This window comes from Medicago truncatula, chromosome 1 (assembly GCF_003473485.1).
Source record: "Medicago truncatula cultivar Jemalong A17 chromosome 1, MtrunA17r5.0-ANR, whole genome shotgun sequence".
In the NCBI taxonomy this organism is placed as follows: domain Eukaryota; kingdom Viridiplantae; phylum Streptophyta; class Magnoliopsida; order Fabales; family Fabaceae; genus Medicago; species Medicago truncatula.
Window position 1 is genome coordinate 17,656,850 of NC_053042.1, and position 27,312 is coordinate 17,684,161.

The 27,312-nt window shown below is 32.7% G+C and overlaps 4 protein-coding genes and 1 non-coding gene across 6 annotated transcripts; 2 read left to right on the forward strand and 3 right to left on the reverse strand.

Moving 5' to 3' along the window:
- Nucleotides 1-705: 705 nt before the first annotated feature.
- LOC11420676 (cation/H(+) antiporter 15) lies at nt 706-4,890 on the reverse strand. Its single transcript, XM_024775217.2, has 2 exons — nt 2,379-4,890; nt 706-2,113 (listed from the first exon to the last, which is right to left on the reverse strand). Exons 1-2 carry the CDS (start codon nt 3,378-3,380, stop codon nt 866-868), a joined length of 2,250 nt encoding a protein of 749 aa, XP_024630985.2. The 5' UTR covers nt 3,381-4,890; the 3' UTR covers nt 706-865.
- A 136-nt stretch (nt 4,891-5,026) lies between these two features.
- LOC11434014 (pentatricopeptide repeat-containing protein At2g32630) lies at nt 5,027-12,788 on the reverse strand. Of its 2 annotated transcripts, XM_039834705.1 has the most exons (3): nt 10,444-12,788; nt 9,174-9,329; nt 5,027-6,755 (listed from the first exon to the last, which is right to left on the reverse strand). In XM_039834705.1, exon 1 carries the CDS (start codon nt 12,549-12,551, stop codon nt 10,677-10,679), a length of 1,875 nt encoding a protein of 624 aa, XP_039690639.1. In that variant the 5' UTR covers nt 12,552-12,788; the 3' UTR covers nt 5,027-6,755; nt 9,174-9,329; nt 10,444-10,676. The 2 variants fall into 2 exon arrangements, with proteins under 2 accessions (XP_039690639.1, XP_003590202.3); XM_003590154.4 differs by lacking the exon at nt 5,027-6,755 and having other exon boundaries at nt 6,952-9,329.
- A 1,848-nt stretch (nt 12,789-14,636) lies between these two features.
- LOC11434473 (small acidic protein 1) lies at nt 14,637-15,081 on the forward strand. Its single transcript, XM_024775226.2, has one exon. It carries the CDS (start codon nt 14,701-14,703, stop codon nt 14,941-14,943), a length of 243 nt encoding a protein of 80 aa, XP_024630994.1. The 5' UTR covers nt 14,637-14,700; the 3' UTR covers nt 14,944-15,081.
- Nucleotides 15,082-18,770: 3,689 nt separating this feature from the next.
- On the reverse strand, nt 18,771-21,304 carry LOC11421211 (thioredoxin-like protein YLS8). The gene is made up of 3 exons (XM_003590156.4): nt 21,161-21,304; nt 20,202-20,354; nt 18,771-19,322 (listed from the first exon to the last, which is right to left on the reverse strand). The coding sequence occupies exons 2-3, from the start codon at nt 20,319-20,321 to the stop codon at nt 19,014-19,016; spliced, it is 429 nt and encodes a 142-aa protein (XP_003590204.1). The 5' UTR covers nt 20,322-20,354; nt 21,161-21,304; the 3' UTR covers nt 18,771-19,013.
- A 1,832-nt stretch (nt 21,305-23,136) lies between these two features.
- Nucleotides 23,137-23,208, forward strand: TRNAC-GCA (transfer RNA cysteine (anticodon GCA)). The gene has a single exon. It is a non-coding gene; the product is annotated as a tRNA-Cys (tRNA).
- Nucleotides 23,209-27,312: the final 4,104 nt, after the last annotated feature.

Consider the following 27,312-nt stretch of genomic DNA (forward strand, 5'->3'; position numbering starts at 1 on the left):
GAAGTGGTAAATTGTTGTAGTTCTTTTTGGTCCTGGTTTTGTTTCAATACCTATAATATAATATATAGTTTTTAGCTTGAACCTCTGTAATATAAGGGTTATGTTCAATTAATATTTGTATGATTTAACTATTACAAAAACTGAGTTGGTTACGAAATGTTGTTTCTATCTTCGATCCAAAAATTTGCAATGTCCTTACCAACTGAGTTATGTTCATAGGGACAACAAAGAGAGATTTCTATAATGTACTAAACATAACTACAAAAAACAATTTAAAATTTTGAAAGATACACATGAATATATTTAATAAAGCAACGACCAAAAGTCGTGACGGAAAATATTTTGGGTCTAAAACTTGACGAATTTTTTTAGAAAAACTCAACGAAATTTGAAAATTTTACAAAGACTTTTTTTAGAAAATATGGACGGAAAACTTATTTAATCTATTGTTGACATATTAAACCACATAATGGTCCATAGCCATTTGTGGCGTTCCCACGACTTATCAATCGTAGTGCAGCCTTCTCTGCCTCCCCAAATAAAAGACATTCTATCTTAAATTGTGAAGTCTTTATCATTCCCACCTTCAAGACTCCCGATTCAGTTTCAACGACTCCGAGGATCATATTATATCTTGATCGTTCGACTTAGATAGATTAATCCAAATCAATATAACCTAAAGTTCTAGACAAAAAAACAACAAGATGGAGTCTAAATACTTCAAATTTACAAAAATGAACATAAATTGTTACAATATACATGATATTCATCAATCCGTGATATCCAATCTAGTACTATATCTTGTCAAAAATAAAAATCTAGTAAAAGAAATCTTCCCAACAATTACTATTAATTGATCTATCATTTACAATACTTCAGGACTATTTTTCAATTCATCATGACATTTATAAACAACACGTTTTCTCCCAACCATATACTGCTGCACAATAAGCACAGAAGAGTGTGTACCAAAGCTAGTTGAAGCTAATATGTCACCTATAACACCAAGTTCAGGATGGTCACACCACTCCAACAACTTCGAAAAGATCGTCGTGTTCTTACCACTGCCTTGTCCAACAATGTACAAATCATATCCAGGTTTATCAATCTCATTAAGAAGTATTGGAATCTCTTCGCCGGTAGCCGAATGCACTTCTTTTTCTGAGTAAACAATTGAATCATTATTATTCACTGCCTTGTGCCTGAAGGAAAATATATACTCTTCATCCAACTCTTTCTGCATCACACCGTCCATAACAGTCGACAACATTCCATGAGGAGACTTGCTTATTTTCTTTTTCAATACCTTTTCTTCTGCAGCCTTACCTAACAAATGGATCCTCACAACATGTAATTGTGTTCCTGAATGCCCTGCCATTCTCCATGCGATAGACAAGGCTTCACGGTCATCAGGTCCTCCAATGAAGAGGGTTATAATGCGCATTTTTGTTTTTAACAACGATCCTAGTCCGCGGTCCACAAAGATCCCTACAGAACAAGGTGCGTGTTGAAGAACATTTTCGTTTATCTCACAATGTTCATTGCGGCTTATTTCTGGAGAACCTCCTACCGTTGAGTACTCTTTGTGAAAGGGAAGGAGAATTAGGCTTGCGCGTTTCTCTTCGGCTACGTTGTAGATGTCCTCATGGATTGTTGTATAGGATGAGACAACACTTGATGTGTCAAACCTAACAGCATTGTATTGTTCTACAAATTCTTTAAATGCAGTAGTTATGATCTCAAACTCTGCTTTTGGGCCATAGTTGGTTGTTTCTGCGCCTGCTATGTTGTTTAAATCAGCCATCTGGGAAACAAGAATAGCAGTGCCATGTCTAGTGAGTTCAAGAAGGTGAACTGCAGAGACATGTACCGGTGAAATTCTGGTAGCATTTGTGGCTTCAAGGACATGGATCATGTTAGTGGCATGTTTAGCATTGTGGACACAAGCGACGACTCGAAGCTCCATATCAAACCTCAGCTTTTGCACGGTTCTTAATTGCGATTGCATGAATCGGAATTTTGGTTTGTATATGGCATTTATTAAGGGAGAGACTATCACTGTCATCAATATAATAGCAAGCGTCATAACCATGAAAGAACATGGATCCAAAAACTGCAAAGTAAAAAAAAAAAAATCGAACATAGTTACAATTCAAATGCACATTTAATTTAAATTATGCATCACTAGAGAGATAAGGGCGACCTAGTGCACTAGGCTCCCATCATCTTGTGTCTGGAGAGGGTAGATGTATATAATCTTACCCCTACAAACAAAGATGTTTTCTCTTTCAGGATTTGAACTCGTGACTTCTAAACCACAAGACAAAATATGAAAAACAATTGTTGCAAAATAGAAAGCTGGTAGTTAAAAAAATTACCCGTTTGTCCCAAGCAACATTTTGTAGTATGACGGCCATGACGCCCTTGGTGTTGAGAAGCAAACCAATGGAAAGGCCATCTCGAGCAGGCATACCGAAGAAGAAAGTGACAATCAAAGAGCTCAAAACTTTTGGTATGCATAACGAAACCATAATAAGCATCATTAAAACTGAATTTGGTGTGTTCCAAAGTACTGGCAAGTCGAGTTTAAAACCAAATCCAGAAAAGTAAACAGGACACAGAATACCAGTAACAAAGTCATCTGACATTTCCATAACCATATCAGCAAACTTTCCATGAGGCAAAATCAATCCGAACACAAAAGCTCCGACAATAGGATGCGTACCAAGAAAATCCGTAATATACGAAAAAATAAACAATCCTATAAATACGTCCAACATATGTGACTTGCGCCACATGTTCTTATTTGTTCGGTTTTCAATGATTGGAGTAAGGATAGGTCTCACCACAGTAAAACAAAAAGCTATGAACAAAAAGGTAGTGATTACTGAGAGATAATAACCTTCTCCCCAATTATTAGCAGCAGGAATCAACAATGTAAACAAAACCCAACCATATGCATCAGTTAACATAGCTGCTGTTAATGTATCCTTTCCAAGCTTTGTATACAAAAGCTTAAGCTTAGCAAGAATTCTAGCAAGGACGGGGAAGCCTGTGACAGAAAGTGTTAAACACCAAAATAGATAAGCTTTAATATGAGTTTTTTCTTTTTTATCTAGAAGTTTTTGTTGCAGAGTAAGAAATCCAACACCAAATAACATTGATGTCACAATGCCAGCAATTGCCATGCTAGTGCCTTTCTTTCTTGATCTTAAGATGGTGTCTGAATTCATCTCTAAACCACTTAGGAAAACATAGTACATAATTCCCAAGTTTGAAATGGTTTCAACAGCTAGGATTCCACGTGGATTGTAAAACAAGGTAATTACCCCCTCGAAATATCCCAAGAGACTTCGACTAACAGAAAAACCAGTCTGCATAAAAGAAAAGTTCAGAAATTCTTGTATTTCTTAATGTTGAAATTCCTTGTGACTAATTACTCCTTGTGTCTCATGTTATGTGTCTCATTTGAGATGGGCACGCTTCTTAAGAATATGATTACTTAAGCCAATTTTCAATGGAAACTATTATGTTGAGACTAGAATATCTTTGCACTTCATGTATTATTTGTCAGCCATATACTTGCAAGTACTTTAATAAATAAGGGTAACATTCGAAAAATAAAAGTAATAAATAAAATGACAAATAATTTAATACAAATAAATATTCTGACATTACCGATGACATGCAGGGGTTGAAACTAGCAAGAATCCCATGGGATTATTATACACGCCAAAACTGCAAACAGTTTCGCACGGTTGTAGCTCCTGAATAAACCCTAGATGCCAAGAAATCTCCTCGAGGAGGACATTTTTTAGATACAATGTTTTGGGTACAAAACATTGACCAATTAACTTCGCCCATCATTAATCTACGTCAGAGAACCTAGATGCCAACTTTAGTGTATAGCATTTTTTTTCTTCCTATCTATAAAATTCACTACCAAAACCTTAGTCAATGGATCTGATTACAGTTCGCTCACATCAATATAATGTTTCTAATTTTCTCTTCGAAAAGGATTGAGCACCTAAAGAGATTTTAACAACTTCAGGCAGATTCAAACGCTCACTCTTAAGAAACTAAAGTCTCTAAATGAGTTTTTTAATTACTCGTGCCAACTCGAATTGACAACACATTCTTTATATTAAAAAAAAAACAAATAAATTTTATTAAAACTTGTAAATATGTATATACAGAAAAAGATAAATGTCATGTATATTGATGATTCAAATTATGAATATGCTTACCAACATTTGTGCAACAATGAGAGGCACATGAAGAGGCTTGAGGATGAAGAAGAGAAAACGAGAAACCAAAAGATTATAAGCAATTTGGAGACACAAAAGAGGAACACGTTTTATCATAACATCATCAGTCATCCAGATATTGTTTGAAGCACTAAGAGTTACATTATAACATGTAGCCATTTCTATGTCAATATTTTCTTATGCTAATTCATTTTCTTCATCTTTCATTTAAATAATAATGATAATGATTCTTTGCCTGAATGACATACAAGTTATTATGGATATTTGAGCTGGCAAATTCAGTTTACATTGTTTGTTACCAGTAATGCTGTAATTTTCACGTTCTTTGTTGAGATATGGTTATATATCTGTTTTATATTAATTTTTTGTAATATATTTAAAAACTAATGAGTAGTTATCCTTTAAATATTATGGACTCCTGCGATATTAAGACATTTAACAACTAATGAGCAGTTATCTAAAACAAATTCAAAATGATTTCTTTTTTAAGGAAACAAATTCAAATTGATGAAACTAATTAACTGATCGATGACATTACCTTTTAAATATTATAGACTCCTGCGGTATTCAAGTGTGTAATTTTTCTATTTAAAGAATTCAAGTATTTTTGATTGATAGGAAATATCTAAATGTTTCTGTCAAAAAAAAAAAAGGAAATATCTAAACGTATGGATTTATTATCATATTATTTTTTTTTTTTTTGAGAGGGATCAATATTATTATTTTTTTAAATAATAATAATAATTATTATTATTACCACCTACTTAACGTATTTTTTTTTTTGGTACAACTTAACGTATAATTTTACATAATGACTCTTATGACTAAATTTTTAAGACTCCAATTACTTTCACAAATTAACTCAGATTCAGAAATCATGTATGTTGAGTCAAAAAAAAAAATCATGTATGTTTTTACCTCAAAAAAAAAAAAAAAAGAAATCATGTATGTTCAATACATTATTAATTCTCAAGCATATTTACCATAAAAAATCGTTTAAAACTCGTATCTAGAATCAAATTTGGTATTAAAAAAAAAAAACAGAGAAGACATGTGCAGTATACACTATACATACAGGATGGATCTATGTTGATTGTTGAGGTGAGGGTATGCATTTCTACACCCCCCAAAAAATTATATTATCCTATACTTTTTTCAGTTTTGCACACCTGAATCTTTAATTTTACACTTTGACTCAAATATTTATTCTCTATTACCAAAAAAAATAAAAATATTATTCTCTTACCTAACCAACACAATACACAATGATTTATATTTTTTTGACGGGCTAAAATGAATTATATTACCAAAAAGTCTTCCCGCACAAGTGCAAGAGAAGACATTAAAAGGTTACAAAGTTATACAAATAACAAAAACAAGAACACACGGCAAGCACAAGGGAACATTAATTTACAACCTTAAGGCAACGAAGAGGATTAAGCCTCCAATAAGTGTAGTCAAAATCAACATAGCATATGTCGATTTTAACCACCAGAAAGCATTTAGCTTAACTTTTTCACATAAAGAATTAATATATTTGTTCTTATGCTGGAATATGTGTCTATTCCTCTCGTTCCAAATAACTCACGTAACATATAGCCATATAATGTTAAAAGCCAGACGTGCATGTTTTGAGAAGCCGCCTAAACTTGCAAACTGAATAAAATGATCCAAAAGATGTAGTTGAGCCACTGTTGAAAAACCTAGCCAGAAAGAAACCTCCTTCCAAATATTACCATATTTAAGTCACATGCACCCAAATAATGATCCCTATCCTCATTTAAACCACAACCTCCAGACCAAATTTGATCATTAAGAGATAGCACCCTCCTCCGAAGTAAATTATTTTTTGTTGGTATTCGATTAAGAAACAAACGCAACGCAACACCAAGCAAACAAATTTATTTTTAACGGAACAGCTTTTAACCACTCAAAATGACTAGTCACAATTGAACTATTATCAACGGAATGAAGTCCAACGTCATCGGTCAAACTGTGGTAAGCACTGCTCACCGTATAGCAATTCAAAGAATGAAACTTCCAAACCCGCCGGTCCTCCACACCAACCTACATGGAAACTGTAGTTAGAATCTCAACGCACCCTCAACTACACTATTCAATTGTTGCCACCAAACCGAACCTCTTCCGCCCACAAAACATAACCTACCTTGTTCCTCCCCGTATCTAGCACTAAGCACCCGATACTAAAAACTCCCCCTCTCATCCAAAACCCTCCAACACCATTTGCCAATTAACGCTAAATTAAACTCCTTCAACATCCTAACCCCCAAACCACCTCTATCTTTTATCCTACAGATAACAACTAACATTCTGCTTAAAAAACAATTAACATTCACATTATAATTTATGAGTAAAAAAGTTACTCCTTACCAACATGGTGTTAGGAGTGTTGGCCAACATGAGTCTCTTTAGAAAAAGAACCTAGGTTCAATTCCTAGAGCCGTTCATTTGTGAGGTAGCTCAACCCTAAAGATAAAAAATAAAAAAATAAAAAATTAGACGTCCTAGACTCGAGAATTAGTCTGATAGTTGATCCAAAGAGACAAAGCCGTGGAAATATCTTTATATAAAAAACAATAGATGTCCCTAATGGGGGGGGATTGGGGGCCATGATCTCACTATTTTCATTCTAATTAATGAAGTCATTCCTAAAGTACATCTCAAGTTAAAAGAATTGCACTTAACTGTGTCTTTTTGGTACAAACACTTTACTATATCATATTGAGTTTGAAATTTATTATTTTTGTTTATAATCAAGATTGGAGTGAGTATGTTTTATAACGAACACATGAAAGATCCATTGCAAGTTGAAAGTGGTCTTAACAGTATCAAGACGAACCAACAGCTTGTTGGATGAACATATGTGACTGAAAATACACAACTAGTTGAATAACACTTCTGAGACTGCCATACCAACAATATGTTCAAATATGAATTTCCTGCAGTTGGAAAATCACCTGTTTGCCGCAGTCAAACATCTCAGACCGTCTGATGAAGATAAATCGATTCAAAATAGACAGTTGCAACTTACAATGTGAACCACTAATCAAGCAGCCTAAAATGTATATCCGCGGCAAATGTATTTCTTGCAAGATTTTCTAACTAGAAGACATTGTTGTCAAATAGCAGCTATAGAATTTAAACAAATCGCTACTATTCCATAGTACACTATATAGTGCAAAGTCTGGTCAAATAAAGGCTATAACAGCTACAACACCTTAAGCAGATTTTGAACATTAAGCTGCAATTCGCAACACTTCCTAAGTGTTCACACCAGTTAGCAATTATGATCTTGGTAAATCAAAGATGCATGTACTATATCTCGCTAGAGCAACGACATACAAGCATTGTAACTTTGCTAAATTACTCAGCAGTGCAAAGCATTCATCAGTACAAATATAATGTATGACAGTGCTTGCAGCTATAGGTCCTTCCTTCTTGAAACAAGACTACTTTTCACCCAAAAAACAACAACCTATAGCTCTCTTTAAAAATCAATTTACAGCTATAGAAGACATTTTCATACAAATTTATACGATGAGAAGAAACTATACAATTTAGTCCTTTAAGATGATTCTGGCACTGCTTACACCAGTCTTATTGATCGATCCCATTTTTAGAAAGGCATCACCACAATTTATCACTTCTTGCTAACTAGTTGAATAACACTCCCTAAATGTCAATAATACCAATAATATGTTCAAATATGAATTCCCAGCAGTTGGAAAATCACTTATTTGTTGCAGTCATACATCTCAGATAATCCAATCAAGATTAAACAGCTCACACATTTCAATGTGAAAAATTGATTCGATATACACAGTTGAATTGTGCGTCGTTGGTCAACAACAAAACAACAACCAAGCTTTATCCCACTAATTGGGTTGGCAGCATGGATCAAACATAGTGCTCTATCATATACCATATTTCTATCTAACTCATTAATTTCTAGATCTTTCTTTGTAGTTTAATTTCTCGCATAGTTTTTCTAGGTCTTCCTCTCCTCAGTACAAAATATACAGGTATTCTCTTTATGTGCACAAACCACCTAAGCCAAGTTTCCACAATCTTTTCTACTATAGATGCTACCCCAAATCTCTCTCTAATGTTATCCTATCGTGTGTAGTTTTAACACATCCAACGCAACATTGACCACACAACCCAAAATGTATAATTGTGGCCAATGCGAGACTTTCCAACTAGAAGACAGTGTTATCAAATAGCAACTATGTCGTAGCAGAATTCGACAAAGTAGCTATTATTCTGTGATACACTATTTAGAATAAAGTGTTGTCAAATAATGACTATAGCTACGCTATAAAGGTGGAATTTGAGCAAACCTCTATTTTCTTCTATGTATGACTAACAACACTTTGAAAGGGAATCCCAGTCTAAACATGTTTACCTATTCAAACAACAATTTGTTTAGACAGAATAATTCAAGAACCCGAGCAACACAAGTAAACAGCCTGTAAATTAAACAACATAATACTCCTTTGAGTCACCTCGGGCCATAACCACCCATGATTCATTCCCCTTCTCCCTTGCGAACCAGTGTTATTACCACTCCCTTTTGATAATTTTCCCTTTATACAAAGTCTCAAACACGGGTCGCCTTCCTTGCACAATACAATTTTCAGCCGACTGCACTTAGTGCGTCTAAACATATTTCACCGATAATTCAAAGGAATAGTTAATAGATGAAAAAAGATCAAGCATGAATTCCTTTAAAGGTCAAATCTCAGTAAAAAAAAGGTGGCATGACAAATAGAAATATTGTGATGTAGAATCTATTATAATATATAGTTTTTGCAACTGATATTTAAAACAAACACTCTGACATATGCAAGTGGGTGGAAACCAATTGCGAGGTAAAAATGAAACCTGTCCATCATGTTCAGCAGAAATCAATGGCCATGTACAACAGTTTTCCTTCAATATCAGCAATGCTTAGTCAACAAAACCTTCACTGAGCTCCCATAGTCGCATAGCTATTCAGCCCTTCGCAGAACTGAGTCTGAATCTGACGCCTTCTGGATGCTGCAGATGTTCAGAAAATCCAGAGGATTTATAACAAATATAGAATTTCAAAAAGAAAATCAACAACACTAACCAAGACTTTTCCCACTAAATGGGGTCGGCTACATGGATCAAATTACGCCATAATGTTCTATCATAAACATAATTTCAAAAAGAAAATCAAGAAATATAAATACTTAATAACAAATTCCGGAGGATTTGGCACTATTTGGATAAGCAACTTGATTAAATACTGATATCATAAACGTTTTCATATAAGTGCTTATGTATAAGTTATTTCTAGAACAAAAGTGAAAATAAAGTCAAATTGTTTTCATATAAGCAATAAGTTGTTTTCATAAGCTATCCTGGAGAGCTTACGGTAATAAGTTAAAAACAACTCATGAACATGTCATAAGGTATTTTCATAAGCACTACCAAACAATCTCACAAGTGTTTAAATAAGAAGATAAGTTCAAATAAGTCAATCCAAACAGGCCCTACGACACACGGTGAAGGCTTCAAATTTGATGAAATATATGCAACGGGGGTATCTTTTGCTTGTAAACATTACATTGTGTAATAATATAGCATCCTCTGATGCTCTAGTAAAAATAAAGTAATCACTTATGCTAGGGTATGTTTGATGCAGACTCAAAGCAAACTATCCATTGTTCTCACAATTAATTATTGAAGTTTTACTCAAAATAAATAAAAAATGATTGAAGTAGGCTTCACTACTGATATCCTTTCATTAAAAGAATTTCTATGGAATGCTGGAACTGTTCATGACTTTTCAAAAGGAATCTTCTGGTAGGCTACATCACTGAACTTAATCAAAACATGGCATGACAACATGCACATCATAAACTTACTATAAATGATACTGTAGATTCCAAGAGCTAATCAAGTATCACTACTCAAAAGATATTTTATATAGTATATACAAAAATATATCATACAGATTCAAAAGTATTAACACTAAAAATTCAAAATTATTTTATGGTTACAGTTATATATAACTTCGGTTACATGCAATGAAAATATGAAGAATTGAATGCCAACAAAGAATGGCCTTATCAAGTGATAATATGCAAGAAATTACAAGAAGAAAAAGAAAATGTTTGTACATTACCTTACCAAGGCCAGAATATTTGCACATTTTCCTCATTTCCAAGCTCTAATTGGGTACTGTTATAGATCAATTTTCCCCTCAACACAGGTCTTCTAGCTTGAACTTCAAGGAGAAAATCATCATTCTCTCACACTATTACCCACCATTTTCTTTCCTTCCTTCCCGCGTGCATTTGACAGACAAAAATTCAACCCTACTAAGCTACCAGAAGTATATAATTTTGTTTCTCCTATTCATGTTTGCTCTAGACCAGCATGAGTGAGGGGTTTGTGAAAACTGCCAACAAGTGAAGTGAAAACTCTATCATCAGGTATAAGGCCGATTTTCATCATCTCATCATACAGCTTAAAAGCTTCATCCGCTCTCCCCTCTTTGGATAAACCTGATATCATTGATGTATATGTCGCAACATTTCTGGTTATACCCTTTAACCTCATTTCATTGAAAAGTTTAAGTGCCTCATCTACCCTGCCAACAATACATTCCCCATGTATTAGTGATGAGTATGTATATAAATCTGGCAATAACCCCTTGTTTATCATTTCAGATTTTATCTTATGTGCTTGCTTCACTTTTTCTTTCTTGCAATACGCATCGATCAGAGTGTTATATGTAATAATGTTTGGCACTTCTCCCTTTTTCTCCATATCCCTAAATAACCTCTCAGCTTCAGCAAGGTTTCCTTCCTTGCAGTATATCTCGATAAACATAGTAAAAGTCACAACATTTGGTTTAACACCTTTCTCTACCATTGAATTTAAAATACACTTTGCTTCATCATACCTGTGCAATTTACATAGCCCATTTGCAAGAATGTTGTATGTAAACACATCTGCGTTGATTCCTTTTTTTTCCATGATCGCTTGCAGCCTCAAAGCTTCATCCATCTTTCCTCGTCTGCAGTAACCATCCATCGTTGTGTTAAATATCACTAGATTTAGGTCAACTCCCTTACTTTGCATCTCTAACAACAAGATTTCAGCAGCTTCCATTTGACCTGCCTTGCACACTCCACCAATCAAGGCACCATACGTATGCGCATTAGGAACAATGTCTCTCTGACTCATCTCGTCAAACAAAGCAAAAGCCCGTTTCATATTTCCTAACCTACAACTCCAACTTATCATCGACGAATAAACATAAACATCCATTTCTATATTTTTTTCACGCATTTCCTCGAATATCTTCTCAGCTTCCTCAATATCACCAGAACTCGAATACCACTGAATCAAAATACTATAAGTAGCCACACTAAAAACAACTTGTTCCTTCTCCATCAACTTCAATATCTCATCAACTCCCTTTCGATCCTTTCTCCCAACATACGCATTCAACAGTGTATTGTAAGTAAACACATTCGGTTTCACAATACCTTTCCCCACCATCTCATCCATCAACTCCTTAGCTTTCTCAACCTCTCCTCTCCGACACAACACATCAATCACAAGCGTCAAAGACTGAACCCTAATTTCAAATTTATTCGACTCAACCATCCGATGGAAAAACCTAACACAAAAATCAACCTCGCCACATCTCTTCAAAGCAAGCAAAAGCACAAAACAAGATCTCTCCTCTATCACCAACCCTTTTTCCTCCACATAATCATAAACCCTAATCGTCTCATCAAACAACCTATTATCAGAACAAACCCTAAACAACATATCACAAAACTTCTCAACAAAATGTGACTCAAATTCATCAACCAAATCAACAATACTCGAAACGGGGCATTCAATATCTGAATCAGTAACCAAACCATTTAAAATACTCTTCATGGTAGCAAATTTCCGAGCTTCGAAAAGTCGAGAAATGAGAATCAAATGAGCCTTGAGGTCAGGTTTAAGTGAAATGTTGGAATGTTGGGTTTTGAGGAAATGGAAAAAGGCTAGGCAAGAGTGAGGTTGGAGAATAGGTTGAGAGAGAACACGATAAGTAACATGGGGAGTGATGCAGGAGATAATTGAATGAAGATCAGGATTATTACTGGTTTTGGAATAATTAACGAGGATTTGAGTAATTTTATGAACAATTTCATTTGGTTGGTGTTGTTTTGAAGGAAAGGAAACAGTTTTGTTGAAAACACTCAAAAGGATCTTGTGAGAACTCATTGTTTTGTTTAATAAATGAAATTCAAAGAAAAAATTAAGAAAGAGAGTGTTAAACGAACCTTTTTTTTTATGGTTATTTGGTAAGATGCAGAAGAACTGAATAAAACAGAACTTGTAAGATACAGCGCGTGTTGAGTATTAAGAACTGAATCAATCTACCGATGAAGAAGAAGAACAACAAACAGTTCTCACTTCTTTTTAGCTGCGCAGTATGGTTGTGTGTTCTTTAGGAGGGGGTGTTATTAGAATATTTTGGAGGCATTTTGAATAGTATTTCTTCAAAATTTAATCATACATATGGAAAAAAGTTTTTTTTTGGTACTAAATTATTTTGTTATCATTTTTTTTTTACTATTAAAAAATTTAATATATATGTCTAAATACTATTCATTTATACTTGTGATCATTAAAAAATAAAAATTATATTTATACATTTATAAAAAATATAACCAAATTAATAATAATCTAGATAATAATAAAGAAAATTAAGTTATAAATTTTAAAGTGATAGTAACATATTAAATTTGTAAATTTTTCAATTTAATCTTAACAATTTCATGCTTTACGGGTATCTAGATTATTATAAATTATATTTAAATGTCTTGTAAGTACAGTTTAGTTCTTGTAAGTACAGTTTAGTTGGTAGTTGCGAAAACAATTTTATGTAGGGTCTGGGTTGGAACCTCAAGCTCCTCACTTTTCCATATTTAAAATCTGTCAGTCTCAACCACCAAGTTACTTGATATAAAAAAAAAAAAAGTAAATAGTCAATTTCCCCCCTAAAATTGTAAGTTTCATCAATTACCCCCATGAAATTAACAAAAGTTCAATTACCCCCTTGAAATTTCACAACGTTAGTCAATTTACCCCCTCCGTCAAATTTGTCAAATTTTTCTGTTAGTGAACATGACGTTTTGCAAATACCCCCTGAAGTTTTGCACTTATGTGCAAAATGCCCCCCAAACTTAAAAATTTATATTATTTTTTTCTTGAAAACAAACAATTAATAGTTAAATATTAAAGATAACTATTAATTTTGGAGTTTGGAAAAACTACATACATATATACATCAAAATAGGGAAAAATGTGTATTTTTAAAGTGATAATAATGATTATTTCTAATAGACAAATTATTATTTTTAGAGGTTTATAAACAAATTAATAATCAGATTTAAATTTATATTTTCTCCTTCACCATCGATCTTAGTCTTTTAACTCCTCCAACTCCTTCAACAATTTGCTCAAACCATTTAAACTACACAACCCCCAATATTAATCCACAAATCATCCCATTATTGTCACTTTAAAAATACATATTTTTCCCCATTTTAGAGCCTATTTTGATGTATATATGCATGTGGTTTTCTCAAATTCCAAAATTAATAGTTAGTTTTAATATTTAACTATTAATTGTTTGTTTTTAAGAAAAAAATAATATAAATTTTTAAGTTTGGGGGGCATTTTGCACATAAGTGCAAACCTTTAGGGGGTATTTGCAAAACGTCATGTTCACTAACAGAAAAATTTGACGGAGGGGATAAATTGACTAACGTTGTAAAATTTCAAGGGGTAATTGAAGTTTTGTTAATTTCAAAGGGAAAATTGACTATTTACTTAAAAAAAATAGAATTAAAATGATATTATATATAGTGAAATTCTTTAAAGTACCATGTTAAATACAAAAAATGAGTTTAATTAAGAAAATATACTTTATTACTTATTTAAATACATTATTTGTGTAATAGAGTTTTTTTTTCCGACAATATTTAAAGAGGTGCAACACAAAAGATTAGGAGATCACCCATTCTAATACTACCTTGTCTAAACACGTTAGTTGCAAAATTATAAAATTCGATACATTAGTGTGATTGTACCTTATTTTTAAACTAAAGTTCTAAATAGGCTAGTAATTTATCATGCTTCCAAAAGGTCGGTTCAGAAATTAGTTTTAGACTTAATTTTATTTTACAGATCAGACTTGGACTAGTTTGGGCCAGCTTATTCCAAATTAAGTTATTTAATTAATTAATTATTAAATTAGTAATTCACCGGTGAAGTGCCTATAAAAAACGACATCGTATAATTATATTAGCAAAGCCATTATTATTCAATCGTCATATCGATTATATAAAACCCTAATCGATAAACGATGAACGACCTAAAGTACCAATTCGATTTACGAAGGAGAGAAAAAGATAATCGAAGAATGAGAACAATGGATTTGTTCGGAGAGGAGATGGAGGATCAGATAACAACCATGGCTATGGATGTTGACGACGTCGACAATTTCGATATCTTATCCGAAGGTATTTCCGTCAATGAAAGCAAAGTCGCTGATGCTGATTTCTTCAATTCCTTCCAAGATGATTTCGATGATGCTGATATCAACTAGTTAGGTTTTTTTCATATTGATTAGAAAAGATGAAGCTGAATTTGATTTAGTACTTTGTTTTTTTTTGGATTTTTCTGTTAATATGATGATGGATCTTTGATGATTAATCGGATTTATTTCTTGTTTTGAATTTTGTGATTTAATGTGTTTTGTGTTTTTATATGTGATTGATTATGATTATGAATTTATAATTGTGATTGCTGATGATTTTATTAGGTTTTGGTGATTTCTTAGGTTTTTTTTTGTTGTATCTTTATGTTTTTGAAATCATACTCTTGAATGAATTTACTTGTGTTGCTCGGGTTCTTGAATTATTCAGTCTAAACAAATTGTTTTTTGAACGGGTAAACATGTTTAGATTGGGATTCCCTTTAAAACTGTTGTCACATAGAAGAAAATAGCGGTTTGTTCAAATTCCGCTTAGTTACGATGCTATAACGCAGCTATAGTAATTATTTGACAACACTTTATATACGTGGATCACGGAATAATCGTTACTTTGTTGAATTATACTACAACATAGCTGCTATTTGACAACACTTCTTCTAGTTGGAAAGTGCATTAGCCACAATTATACATTTTAGGTTGTTTGATCAATGTTGCGTTGGATGTGTGGTAAGACTACACATGATAGGATAACATTAGAGAGAGATTTGGGGTAGCTTCTATAGTAGAAAAGATTGTGGAAACTTGGCTTAGGTGGTTTGTGCATGTAGAGAGAATCCCTGTAGATTTTGTAGTAAGGAGAGTAGTTAAGTTACTGATGGTACAGGAAGACCTAGAAAAGCTATGCGAGAAATTAAACTACAAAGAAAGATCTAGAAATTAATGAGTTAGATAGAAATATGGTATATGATAGAGCACTATGTTTGATCCTTGGTGCCAACCCAATTAGTGGGATAAAGCTTGGTTGTTGTTTTGTTGTTACCAATGACTCACAATTCAACTGTGTATATCGAATCAATTGATCACATTGAAATGTGGGAGCTGTTTTATCTTGATTGGGTTATCTGAGAAGTATGACTGGAACAAATATGTGATTTTCCAACTGCAGGAAATTCATATTTGAACATATTATTGACAGTTAAAGAAGTGTTATTCAACTAGTTAACAACATAACAATTGGAATGCTAGCAGCATAGGCTTTTGAACACACTGTTTAATGTGTTTCATGATTGATTGGGTCATTTTTCAAAAGGTCGTACACTTTTTAAGAGGTAATAAATTGTGGCGATGCCTTTCTAAAAATGGGATCAGTTAATAAGACTGGTGTAAGCAGCCCCAGAATCATCTTAATGGAATAAATCGTATAGTTCCTTATCATATATATTTTGTGTGAAAATGTCTGCCATAGCTGTAAATTGACTTTCTCGTTGTTTTTTGGTGGAAAGTAGTCTTGTTTCAGGAAAGAAGCGCCTATAGCTGCAAGCACAGTCATACATATATACTATTGATGAATGCTTTGCACTACTGAGATATTTAGCAAAGTTACAATGCTTGTATGTCATTGCTCTAGCGAGATATAGTACATGCATCTTTGATTTCCCAAGATCACAATTGTTAACTGGTGTGAACATGTTGGAAGTGTCTTGAATTGCAGCTTAATGTTCAAAATCCGCTTAAGTTGTTATAACCTTTTTTTGACAACGCTTTGCACTATATAGTGTATTATGGAATAGTAGCGATTTGTGTAAATTCTGTCATTCGATAGCTGCTATTTGACAACAATGTCTTCTAGTTGGAAAATCTTGCAGGAAATACATTTGCCGCGATTATACATTTTAGGCTGCTTGATTAGTGGTTCACATTGCAACTGTGTATTTTGAATCTATTTATCTTCATCGGACGGTCTGAGATGTTTGACTGCTGCAAACGAGTGGTTTTCCAACTGCAGGAAATTCATATTTGAACATATTGTTGCTCACTATAGCTAGTTATAAAAACTTTTGGATACCAATGGAAACTTTTATTAACCAAAGCAGCACCGGAATATTCTTTTAGGACTAAATTGTATACACTTCATATATATTTTGTATGGCAATGTTTGCTGTAGCTGTAAATAGAGAAATACGGTGGTGTGTTGTCTATATGTTGAAAAGCTAGTCTTTGTTCATGAAGGAAACATCTTCTACTCTATGTAAAATTATGCAAAATTAAAATGTTTGCTTGAGGTTGATCTAGCAATCAAGTGAATCTTTGATTTCTCAAAAGAACAATTGCTGTCAGATCTGGTCTCTTCATTTCTCATGGAACATTGCTTTACTTACAAGTCAATTTATTTAGATATTCACCTTAGAAGCACACTTTTTCCCACCCTTCTTTCTGGTATCTATATAATTGTGTTGTTTGATATGGTCAAAGATGTAGTTGTGATGGCTTTTAATGGTGCGGAGGTGTAGTGATAATCTAAGGTGAAGTTTTATGTTATCTTGATAAAATAAAATAAAAATGAAACTTGAATTTCTGGTGGTTTTGAAATGGTGTCTATGATTCAGCATTGTCTACTGGTGCAGTCTGACTTGCCTCGTTTGGTTGCTTGTTCTGGCAACGAGTTTCTGTGTTTTCGTCATTTAAACCGAAAAGTTTTCCTGATTGATATTTGTGGCTCAATAAAGAGTTGAGGTCTTGTATAAAATTTCCTGATATTGAATTGTTCAAATACAATGTGTGCCCAAAATTTGTTGCTGTAAAAGATTTAACTTGAGCTAACTCATGTCTCTTCGACTACCTGAGTGAGAAAACAAACACATGGCTTCACAAGAGTCTCAAATACAACAAGAGTTTGCCCACTTGACAGCAAATTCAACAAGAGTTCAAATACATGGCTTCTCACAAGTCTAGTGCAACCGGTATAATTTATTTCTAAACATTTGACAAATTATGGTTAGCGATGTTTAAAAACGTGATTCATTATCACTAAAAAACTAGAACAAGAACAAGAAGACCAACATTGTCTATTGCGAATTACCAAAACTAGATTTAATTATACACTTGATCAAGAGTGACCAAAACTAGTTTTCATTGTCGTCCGAAACCTACCTCTTTCGGTTTACTCTTGATCAAGTGTGAAATAAAGGCTATGGTTGAATACAATTGTTTTGTAGTACATTACAACACTGGTTTTTTGGAATTCTTCTTGCTCAGAAGTCGGTTCTTCAACCATGATGTACTTGGTTTAAATCAAACAAAAAGCAAAATCACAGCTAAAAATATTGAGGTAGTCAATACCTCCTATTTTTTATTTTCATTTTTATTCAAACTTTAATTTTATTTCATAAGAAAAGTTGGGAGGGTCAATTTAGTAACGAAGAAAAATAAAAACAACTTTAGTATATGATAGTTTTTTGAATGATAAAGAAAAAGTACAAAAATAAACCATGTCTCGAAAAAAATTATTTTGGAACATTTTCTTTTTGTAGGGATAAAAAAAAAATTAAATATTATTTCAGGTGACAAAAATAAACCATGACATGTCTCTCTCTGTCCTCTGATGATGGTTCATGTAGGAATCAAGTTCCCTAAATTTTTTTTCTTCGGGTGAAAATTGCTCTTATTTTTCTTAGTGTTTAAATTGGATCTATCAGGTTTTCTCAGGACTAAAATATGATTTACTGGATAATAGTTACAGTTTAAGAAAAAAGGTGGTGTGGTGTAGTCAAGAAAATTGGGTGCAGTCAAGGTCATACACACAGCATACATAACAATTACAGTTTTAAGATGACAGAGACAAGTATGTACTAGTTTAGTGACAGCTACACACTTTAATAAAGGATTAAAAGATAGATTGCATCTCATATTAACCCAAAATGAGAGGGAAAAAAATGGTATTTAGATGGAATGGCCATTTTTTATTCATTTTAAACGATCCAGATAATGGATTCTGATAGCATAAAATGTAAATTCTCTTTCAGAGAAGCCAAGTCTATATTAAGATGACAGACAACGTTGGTTGATAATATTTGAGTGACAGTTTCACACTTGATCAAGAGTGAACCAAATGAGGTAGGTTTTGGATGAGAATGAAAATACAGAGTTCAAATTACACATCCTAATAGAGATCGATATATATTCTAGTAACGATACTTGGTTGAGTAATCTTTGGGAGCAATGACGAGACCACGTCCCTTCCTTGCACCTCTGTAGACAGTTTCAATGATGTCAATGAACTCCTGTTTGTCCTTCATAGCCCAATTGATTTTGTTGTTGTTTCCAGTTCCAAGATCTATCATGATGTGCTTGTTCCTAAAGAAGAACATGACTGTCGAAGGGTCGTACAGCTCATACATAGTGTTGAAATCAGGCACCTCTGTGATGTCCACAAGGTATATCACAGCAAAGTTCTTTATTGTCTCTGCAACCGATGACAGCACCTCATCCATCTTGACACATAACAAAACAAAATAGAACACCACATCAAACGGGAGTACCAGCCTATGTTAACTTAAAATCAGGAATTGGCATATGATGATGTTGACAGAAACAAACACTATGAATGATATGATAATATCAATCCAGGCTTTAAAACTGTGGTGGTGTTTGTGGTTTCATCACATCACATCCATGAAATTGTGAAAAATTACAGATAAATCGTAAAAGTGTGACTGTTACTGTAATCACAAAGTAGTAGAAAATACATCTTCAAAACTACAACTCAATTTGAATTAGCTTTATGACTTCACACTTGCAAAAAAAATTCCTATAACTAAATAGATTCGGTTGTGTTTACAGAGAAGCTAATCAAGGAGCTTCAGATAAAGTTGAGATGCAGAAAGTAATTTGGAAAATACTTGTTATGAAATCAATTACACAAATTAGCAAGAAACAATTTTGTACCTTGTGATCAATCTACTCCTACCTAATTCATCACTATATATCTCTCTTATCTCCATAATTGACTGTTTCCTGTTTCATAATCTTTTTGTTCGAGAAAGAATCGTGCTGTATAAACTGTTGAACTAATTTCAACTTATTTTTACTCATAACATTATATAAGTTGAATGGTGTTTTTACCATTAAGTCGTAACTAGTTTGTTGCTGAAAACGTAATATTTTTCTCAAAATTTATATAATCAAAAGTACTTTTTGGTAGGTTGTTATCAATACATTGAGAGTGCAACTAGCAAATAGTACTATCAATAAATTGAAATATAAAACCTTGACATATTCATGTATAGTTGAATGATAATTAAGCTAACGACCTTGGATAATATTTTGTGTTATAGTGAATGAATGAATAAAGAATAGAATAGAGTAGTTACCTGCATGCAGGTCTCATCCCAATCATGACCAAAACGGATGACAACAAGACGCTCTTCCTCAGCTAGGATAGCCTGATCCACAGCCCACCCTGAATGCAAGTGAGGCAACAGGTACGACATCTTTCTTGCTCTTCGTTATCTCCCCTCTACTTTCTGTTCCAAACAACACAAAATCACTTTTCTTAATTAGGGTCTCCAGTCTCAACATTCAAGAACAACAAATTAGTGTAGCGGATAAGCAAATCTATCATTGAATATTATGACTTTTTTTTTTTGGTGGTGGTCGGGGTTCAAACCGCAGACCTTGCATGTATTAGCATTGTCCATACCAACTGAGCTAAGCTCACGAGGACTGAATATTATGACTTTAATTACCAATATAAAAAACTCATAATACACTTTTAAGAATATTAATTTACAAACTATTCCATCAAACACTTCAATTTAATTCTATTCTCAATAACATAACATGATTTCTAACATTAATTTGATAATCTCCTTCAACATACAATTAAACACTCTCAATTCCCACAAATTCATACCAAAACCTAGGGTACAAAATCAACCCGAATTTAACAACAAAACTTCAAGGAAATTCTAAAATCATTTCTAAACACAACAAAATCTCATAAATATCAACTAAATCTAAACAGAATCATGAAATTCAAATCCTATACCATTGAAAAGCTAATAACCAACATAACAAACAAGGTTTAAAACAACATCAAACAGTAGCAACAAAATTGAAAAATGAAAATTAGGGTTTCAATTAAAATTGAGGTTTTTTGCTATAGATACAAAAAAAACTGAGCCAAATAATGAAATTAAACAACATCAAAGGCATCAATTCATCTTAACAATTGTCAATTTTGGATTTGATTTGAAGAGGAAAAGTAGGGTTTGGATAAAAATTAAGGCTTTATGGATTAGTCGAAAAAAAATAGAAGTGGAGTACTTACAATGATTGATGGTGCTGAAACGAAAAACGCAGATTGTAGTCGTAGAGATTGAAAAGAAAAGAAAAGTATAATAAAATAAAGTTTGATTCAATTCCTTTTAGTATTCTGGGTAGTGAATGGTAGAGATTGATCTAAAATAAGAGGACAGATAACAACCATTCGATCAAAATAATTGATAGATAAATTGGTCCAATCAATTTTAAATGGAATTTTACGTTTTTTTTTTATTGCATAAAATGGGATATTAAATTATTAATAATTTGTGTCCCAGTCAGTTTAGGTCACTTGGTTAGGGATAATGCATATTATATGGAGGGGTTGAGATTCGAATCACGGACACCCGACTTATTCACCTTTAGGATGAATTCTCTGGCCGCTAGACTACTTGACAAAAAACAAAATTATTAATAATCTTAATCAACTCGATAACTAATTCATTGAATTTGGTTTGAAAAATTAATTTGTTAATCAAATGAATTGACTTGATATATATTTCGTTTGATTTATGATATAGTTTAGTTTAAGTTATTTTTGGTTGCCTTGATAAAAAGATGGGTAAATTACTCCCTTTGATGTAACATCGATTAGGGGATGTGGAGTTGAAGGAGTCTACAAGGGAGGGTAGAGACACAAGAGATTCATGACTTCACTTTGGATCTGTAAATTGGTTGTAAGTTAATGGACGGAAAAAAGTTGTCTCTAAGTTTAAGTTCATGGATTTGAATATTGAGTTTTCTCTTAAGTTTTAATGAACATTCAAGTCAAGTGTTGGGGATTTGTTAAATAGGAAAAATATAATAAATTTGTAAATTAAATGAGGAAAAGAGGTTGCTAGCGTGTTGTTGGTTTATAGAGTGTACAATATGCTTTGATCGGAAGACAATCTGTAATGTTAGGTTATTTAACTGGTCTAAATTGGATCAAAACATTCACCGGTTGAAACTAAATGACCCATATAACATATGTGTGGCATTTGTCTTACTCGAAAGAAAGAAAACAAGTGGATTTTATTGAGTTTGATTTAGTGGTAAAAAATTATACATTGGGTCTAGAGATTCTAGATTTGAGCTAAGTTAGTGCTATTAGAGGGAGAGAAATTTAAATATTTTGTAAGTGCTCTTTGAACAATCTTAGAGATTATTTTTGCTTGGACTGAGACATTATTATTTCCTCTAATTTTTTTATGAATTATAAAATACATAATAAATAAAATAAGGGTAAAATTACACTTGTCGTCCCTTAATTTAATTTCAGATTGCAATTTTTCCTTTATATTTTTTTATGTCATTTTTGTCTTTTTGATCCGTCTGCATATGAATTTTTAAGCATCAAATCTAAAATTCATATGAAAACACGAATAAAGCATCATAAATTTGAACATTAAGAACTCATTTCGAAATAAAATTCTAGATTTAAATCTTAAAAATCTATATTAAAATTGATTAAAAGGACAAACGTGACATAAAGAAAAGATAGACAACAAAATCATTATCTAAAATTAAGTTAAAGGACGGCGAATGTAATTTCGTCACAAACCAAGTGTAAAAGTTGTTGTCAATAACGATGTCATAGAATTTATAAATTATTTAATTTGTCAAAGGAGTTAGAAGTCGACTTGAAGAAAATTGACTCAAGTGGAGCTATCAAGCTAAGAATCCTTTTACCTCTTATATATATGGAGCTATCAAGTTAGAAGTCATAGGAGTTAAGAATCATTTCGAAATAAGGATGAAGGATCAAATGTTATTTATGGACTACTAGGATGTGCCATCATCAACTATAGGTAAATTGAATTTCATTATTTGTTGCTATATGCAAAAGTAGTAGCAAATGTTAAGTGTTCTGAAAAATAAATAAATTATCTATCTCATGAATTCCTACATTATTTGGAAATATTTTAACAAGGAAAGAAATTTAGGCACAAATGTTTACAATATAGGGTGAATTAGCGTTTAATTGACTACTAATACAACATGGGGTCCATAGCTCAGTGGTAGAGCATTTGACTGCAGATCAAGAGGTCACCGGTTCGAACCCGGTTGGGCCCTCCCTCCTTTTTTTTTATTGTTTCTCTTATAAAAGAGTAATCACTTAAACGTCTAGGCCCCTTGGTTGATCATCTTGCTTATAATTAGTATTTCTTCTTCTTATTATTAGTTATAATCAAGTGATTTTTTATAAAAAAAAATATTCATAATTGTATTACTGTTAGTAATCTTTTTTTTCCTACCGTAATTGTATCCAGAAATAACACATTATCTATATCTATATATATTATTTTTGAATAAGAATCTGTTCGTATCATTCAAAAAGATAAAAATTTATATTATATCTTTAACGTATCTTGTTTGCTCCACGACTAACCAACCATGCACTTTGACGTAGATCTGGCTTTGTGTTACACAAATATCCTAGTGATTCTATATGACATGTTTTATAGAGTTGCATAAATTAGTTTTTCATTAGCATATCTACCATGCTTAGCTCCAATTTCAGTTGATGGTACAACTGCATTGCGATTGATTCATCATTATTCATGTTGAATTTATTCAACACATCTTTAACATACTTATTTTCATGTTGGAATATTCCTTTTCTTGTGTTCCTAAATTCTATTACTAGAAAATAGGATAAGATTTGAAATTCAAGCATCATGTTTTCAAATACAAGCATAGTATCATAAATTCTTTCTTATTTGAATCCTTAACATATGCCCTATGTTTTGATGTGCTTTTGATGAAAGCCTGATTGAATAAGAAAATTGTCTATTCTCTAATTCCAACCTCGAGGTTTTTGCTTCAACCCATAAAATATATATTTTTTCAATCTAAACATCTTTTCTTGACCTTTGAGATCAAAACATAGTGTTTTTTTACATAGACCTAATTTGTTAGTTATGACCTAAATTGATCAACAAAAATCACATTTCATTACTAAATTGTCTAGTTGAAAACATGTTTGAGATTTAATATAAAAAGGAGATATTTGTGGATATGTTTATAATTTTCATCCCTAAAAAAAAAATGTTTATAATTTTGATACATTCAAAAACTTTAGCAATAGTAGTTTACACATTCAATGATGAAAATCATTGTTTATCCACAAAAAGTGAGCATCGCCTTATTAGTGTATGTTAATTTCGTTTCACTTTTGAAGTAATCAAAATTGATTTTAGAATGCGAAAAATTGTCCCGTGAGCTTAGCTCAGTTGGTAAGGACAATGCATAATATATGCAAGGTCCAGGGTTCGAACCCTGGACACCACAAAAAAAAATGTGAAAAATTGATTTTGACATGTTTGGTTACTTTGACTAGAATTGAATATTCCTTCATAATTGATTTTATTATTAGAAGCAAGTATTTGGAACTTTTGATTCTAAAATTGATTTTTACACTCAAATTTATTGTTCAACTTGTGAGGTGAACATGAATTTTTATTGATACAATGCCTTATATAGAAGCTGAATAGAAATGAAGTTCATCTAACTGTGTTACTTGTAAAACAAGTAACCTCTATATTTGGTAGAATCAACTACTTTTCCACCTTCATCTCTTAATAGCTTGTTCCTAGGGACTATAAGATTGCATACTTTGTTAATGTTCTCCATGCCAAACCTAGTTAATATTTCATTAGCAAATTTCAGCTGGGGAATGAATGTTCCGTATTCAAGTTTCTTAACTTCCACACCAAGGAAGTATCTTATTTTTTCTAAATCCTTCATAACAAACTTGTTTTTCATTGAGTTTTTAGAATTCTCAAACATCACTTCATCATTTCTTATATTGAGGACATTTGTCAAATTTCCGTTAACAAAAAAAGAATCTATCTTACTATACCATGCCCTTTGAGCTTTCCTTAGACCATACTGAGCTTTCATCAGCTTATACAATTTCTTCTTCTCTTTATTCTGATAGCTAAGAGGTTGATCTACGTATACATTCTTCACATCTAGCTGATAAACTTTTCAGTCATTACTAGCTACAATAACAAGTATAGTCCTAATGGTATCCCATCTTGCTACCGGATCGAACACCTCATTATAGTAAATTATGTGATGTCGAGAGTATCCTTTAGCTACAAGTCTAGCTTTGTGCCAATAACCGGACCCTCACTCTTACTGAAAAAGGCTAGGTTTTGCAATTTTCTTCTGCTTCTCTGCCAATAACTTAGTCTTTACTCCACACATGAGGTCTTCTTCCTATGATTGTCAGATTCCTCATTGCTAGAATCTGAATGAGTAATCTCATATGTTTCTCCATTACTAGTGTTACCACCATTAATCTCATTTGTTTCTCCATTACTATTATTACCAGTGGCGGAGCCAGAAAAAAATATTAGGGTGGGCCACTAAAATTAACTATTGAAAAATTGTTTAAAGTCTCACAAATTAGACCTATAATTGAATTATTTAAATTTTTCGGGTGGACCACTACACCAATTTGCGGAAATTTGGATCAACCGAAACCTAAAACCGACGTAAAATTGTATAAAATCTCACAAAATAGACCTATAATTGAATTATTTAAATTTTCGGGTGGGCCACTACACCACTTTGCAGGAATTTGGATCAACCAAAACATAAAACCGATATAAAATTGCATAAAATCTCGCAAATTAGACCTATAATCGTTGATTTTTTAATTTTTCCGGGTGGGCCGTGGCCCACCCCAGCCCATGAAGGGCTCCGCCACTGATTATTACCTCCATCAGAGTGAACCTCAACATTTGCTTCTTCATCATTGTTGTCCTTCTCAGCACTTATGTGACCTCAGCATGTTTGCCCTAATCACTAGCTTTTTTCCCTCCTAAGCACGTATCTAATCTCAGCCGTTGATTAAAATTCATTGAAAACGTCATAATGGCCATTGAAAACGTAGTTAATGCTAATCAAATCACCATAACTCTTAACGATTACCATCTCCTACCATCATTTTTATGTACATAAACTCTTAACGATTGCATACCCATTATCCTCTCCTAACATCATTTTTAGACCAAGACAGTTTAGACTTACCAATGGAAAGTGATCCATTAACTCTCTTAGCTATGCACTGCTTGAAGGGTACAAATAACACAAAAAAAATCTAACCATGTTTCATCTTCTTTCTTGATCTCTTATTTTTTGTTTCGTTTATATTTTTCAACTTGCACTAATTTATTTGAATCTTTGATCTTTTTCAGCTCCATTAGATCCAAATCCTATAACTGATTTGGACAAGTTTGTTAACAGATCGCGAGTTCAATATAGAACTCTTCGACTTGAGTTTCGTGTAACAGATGTGAGCGCAGGATTACTAATAATGTCTTTTTATAGATGCGACAATTCAAATTAAAAGTTTGTTTGATTAGCATTTTCACTTACTAATGTCGGCAGTATATGTTTATCAGGGTGCACTTATGTTGCCAAAAACCTTTGTCTCTGATTTTGGTGCATCACTAGGTGATTACGCCACTTTTATCGACCCTAACAACAACCAGTTTGAGGTTATAGTTGAAAGGATACGTGGTAGTGTGTTTTTAACTACTAGGTTCAATGTCATACACGACTTTTGTGATGTCCATTTGGGTGGAACTATTGTAATGGTGTTTACCGGTGCTGGACAGTTTGGGATAATTGATGGAGTTCAGTTTTTAGGGTTTATGTAGTTGGATCCATTTTGATTTGATGGAGTTCATTTTTTAGGGTTTATGTAGTTGAATCCATTTTGATGTTTACGAATTATCTTTTTTGTTTTAATAAAATTTATGTTATTGTCTTCCCAGTTTAATGTGCTCTCCTTTTGAATTACAATCTAATTTATGATTGATAGACTACAATAATATGAGTTATAAAGACTCCATCAAGTAGTGTCATTGTGCAATATAAGAGTACTGTCATTATCAGCTTAAGTTATATTAGATGACATTTCAGCTTATGGTTGTAAAAATGCAATCAATTATGTTGACATGATCCGAACAAATTAAGGAGATATGTTGTAAAGAAAATTCTATACATGCTAATAATTAACTAAAAAACTTCATCTTCCTCATGCAAGTTATTTATTGATTCGCATGGCCCATCATCACTTTTGACATGTCCATATCTACTATACTTCAGTAAAGGGCATTCTTGGAAAAATACATTTAATTTTTCAATATGCACCAATTTTCT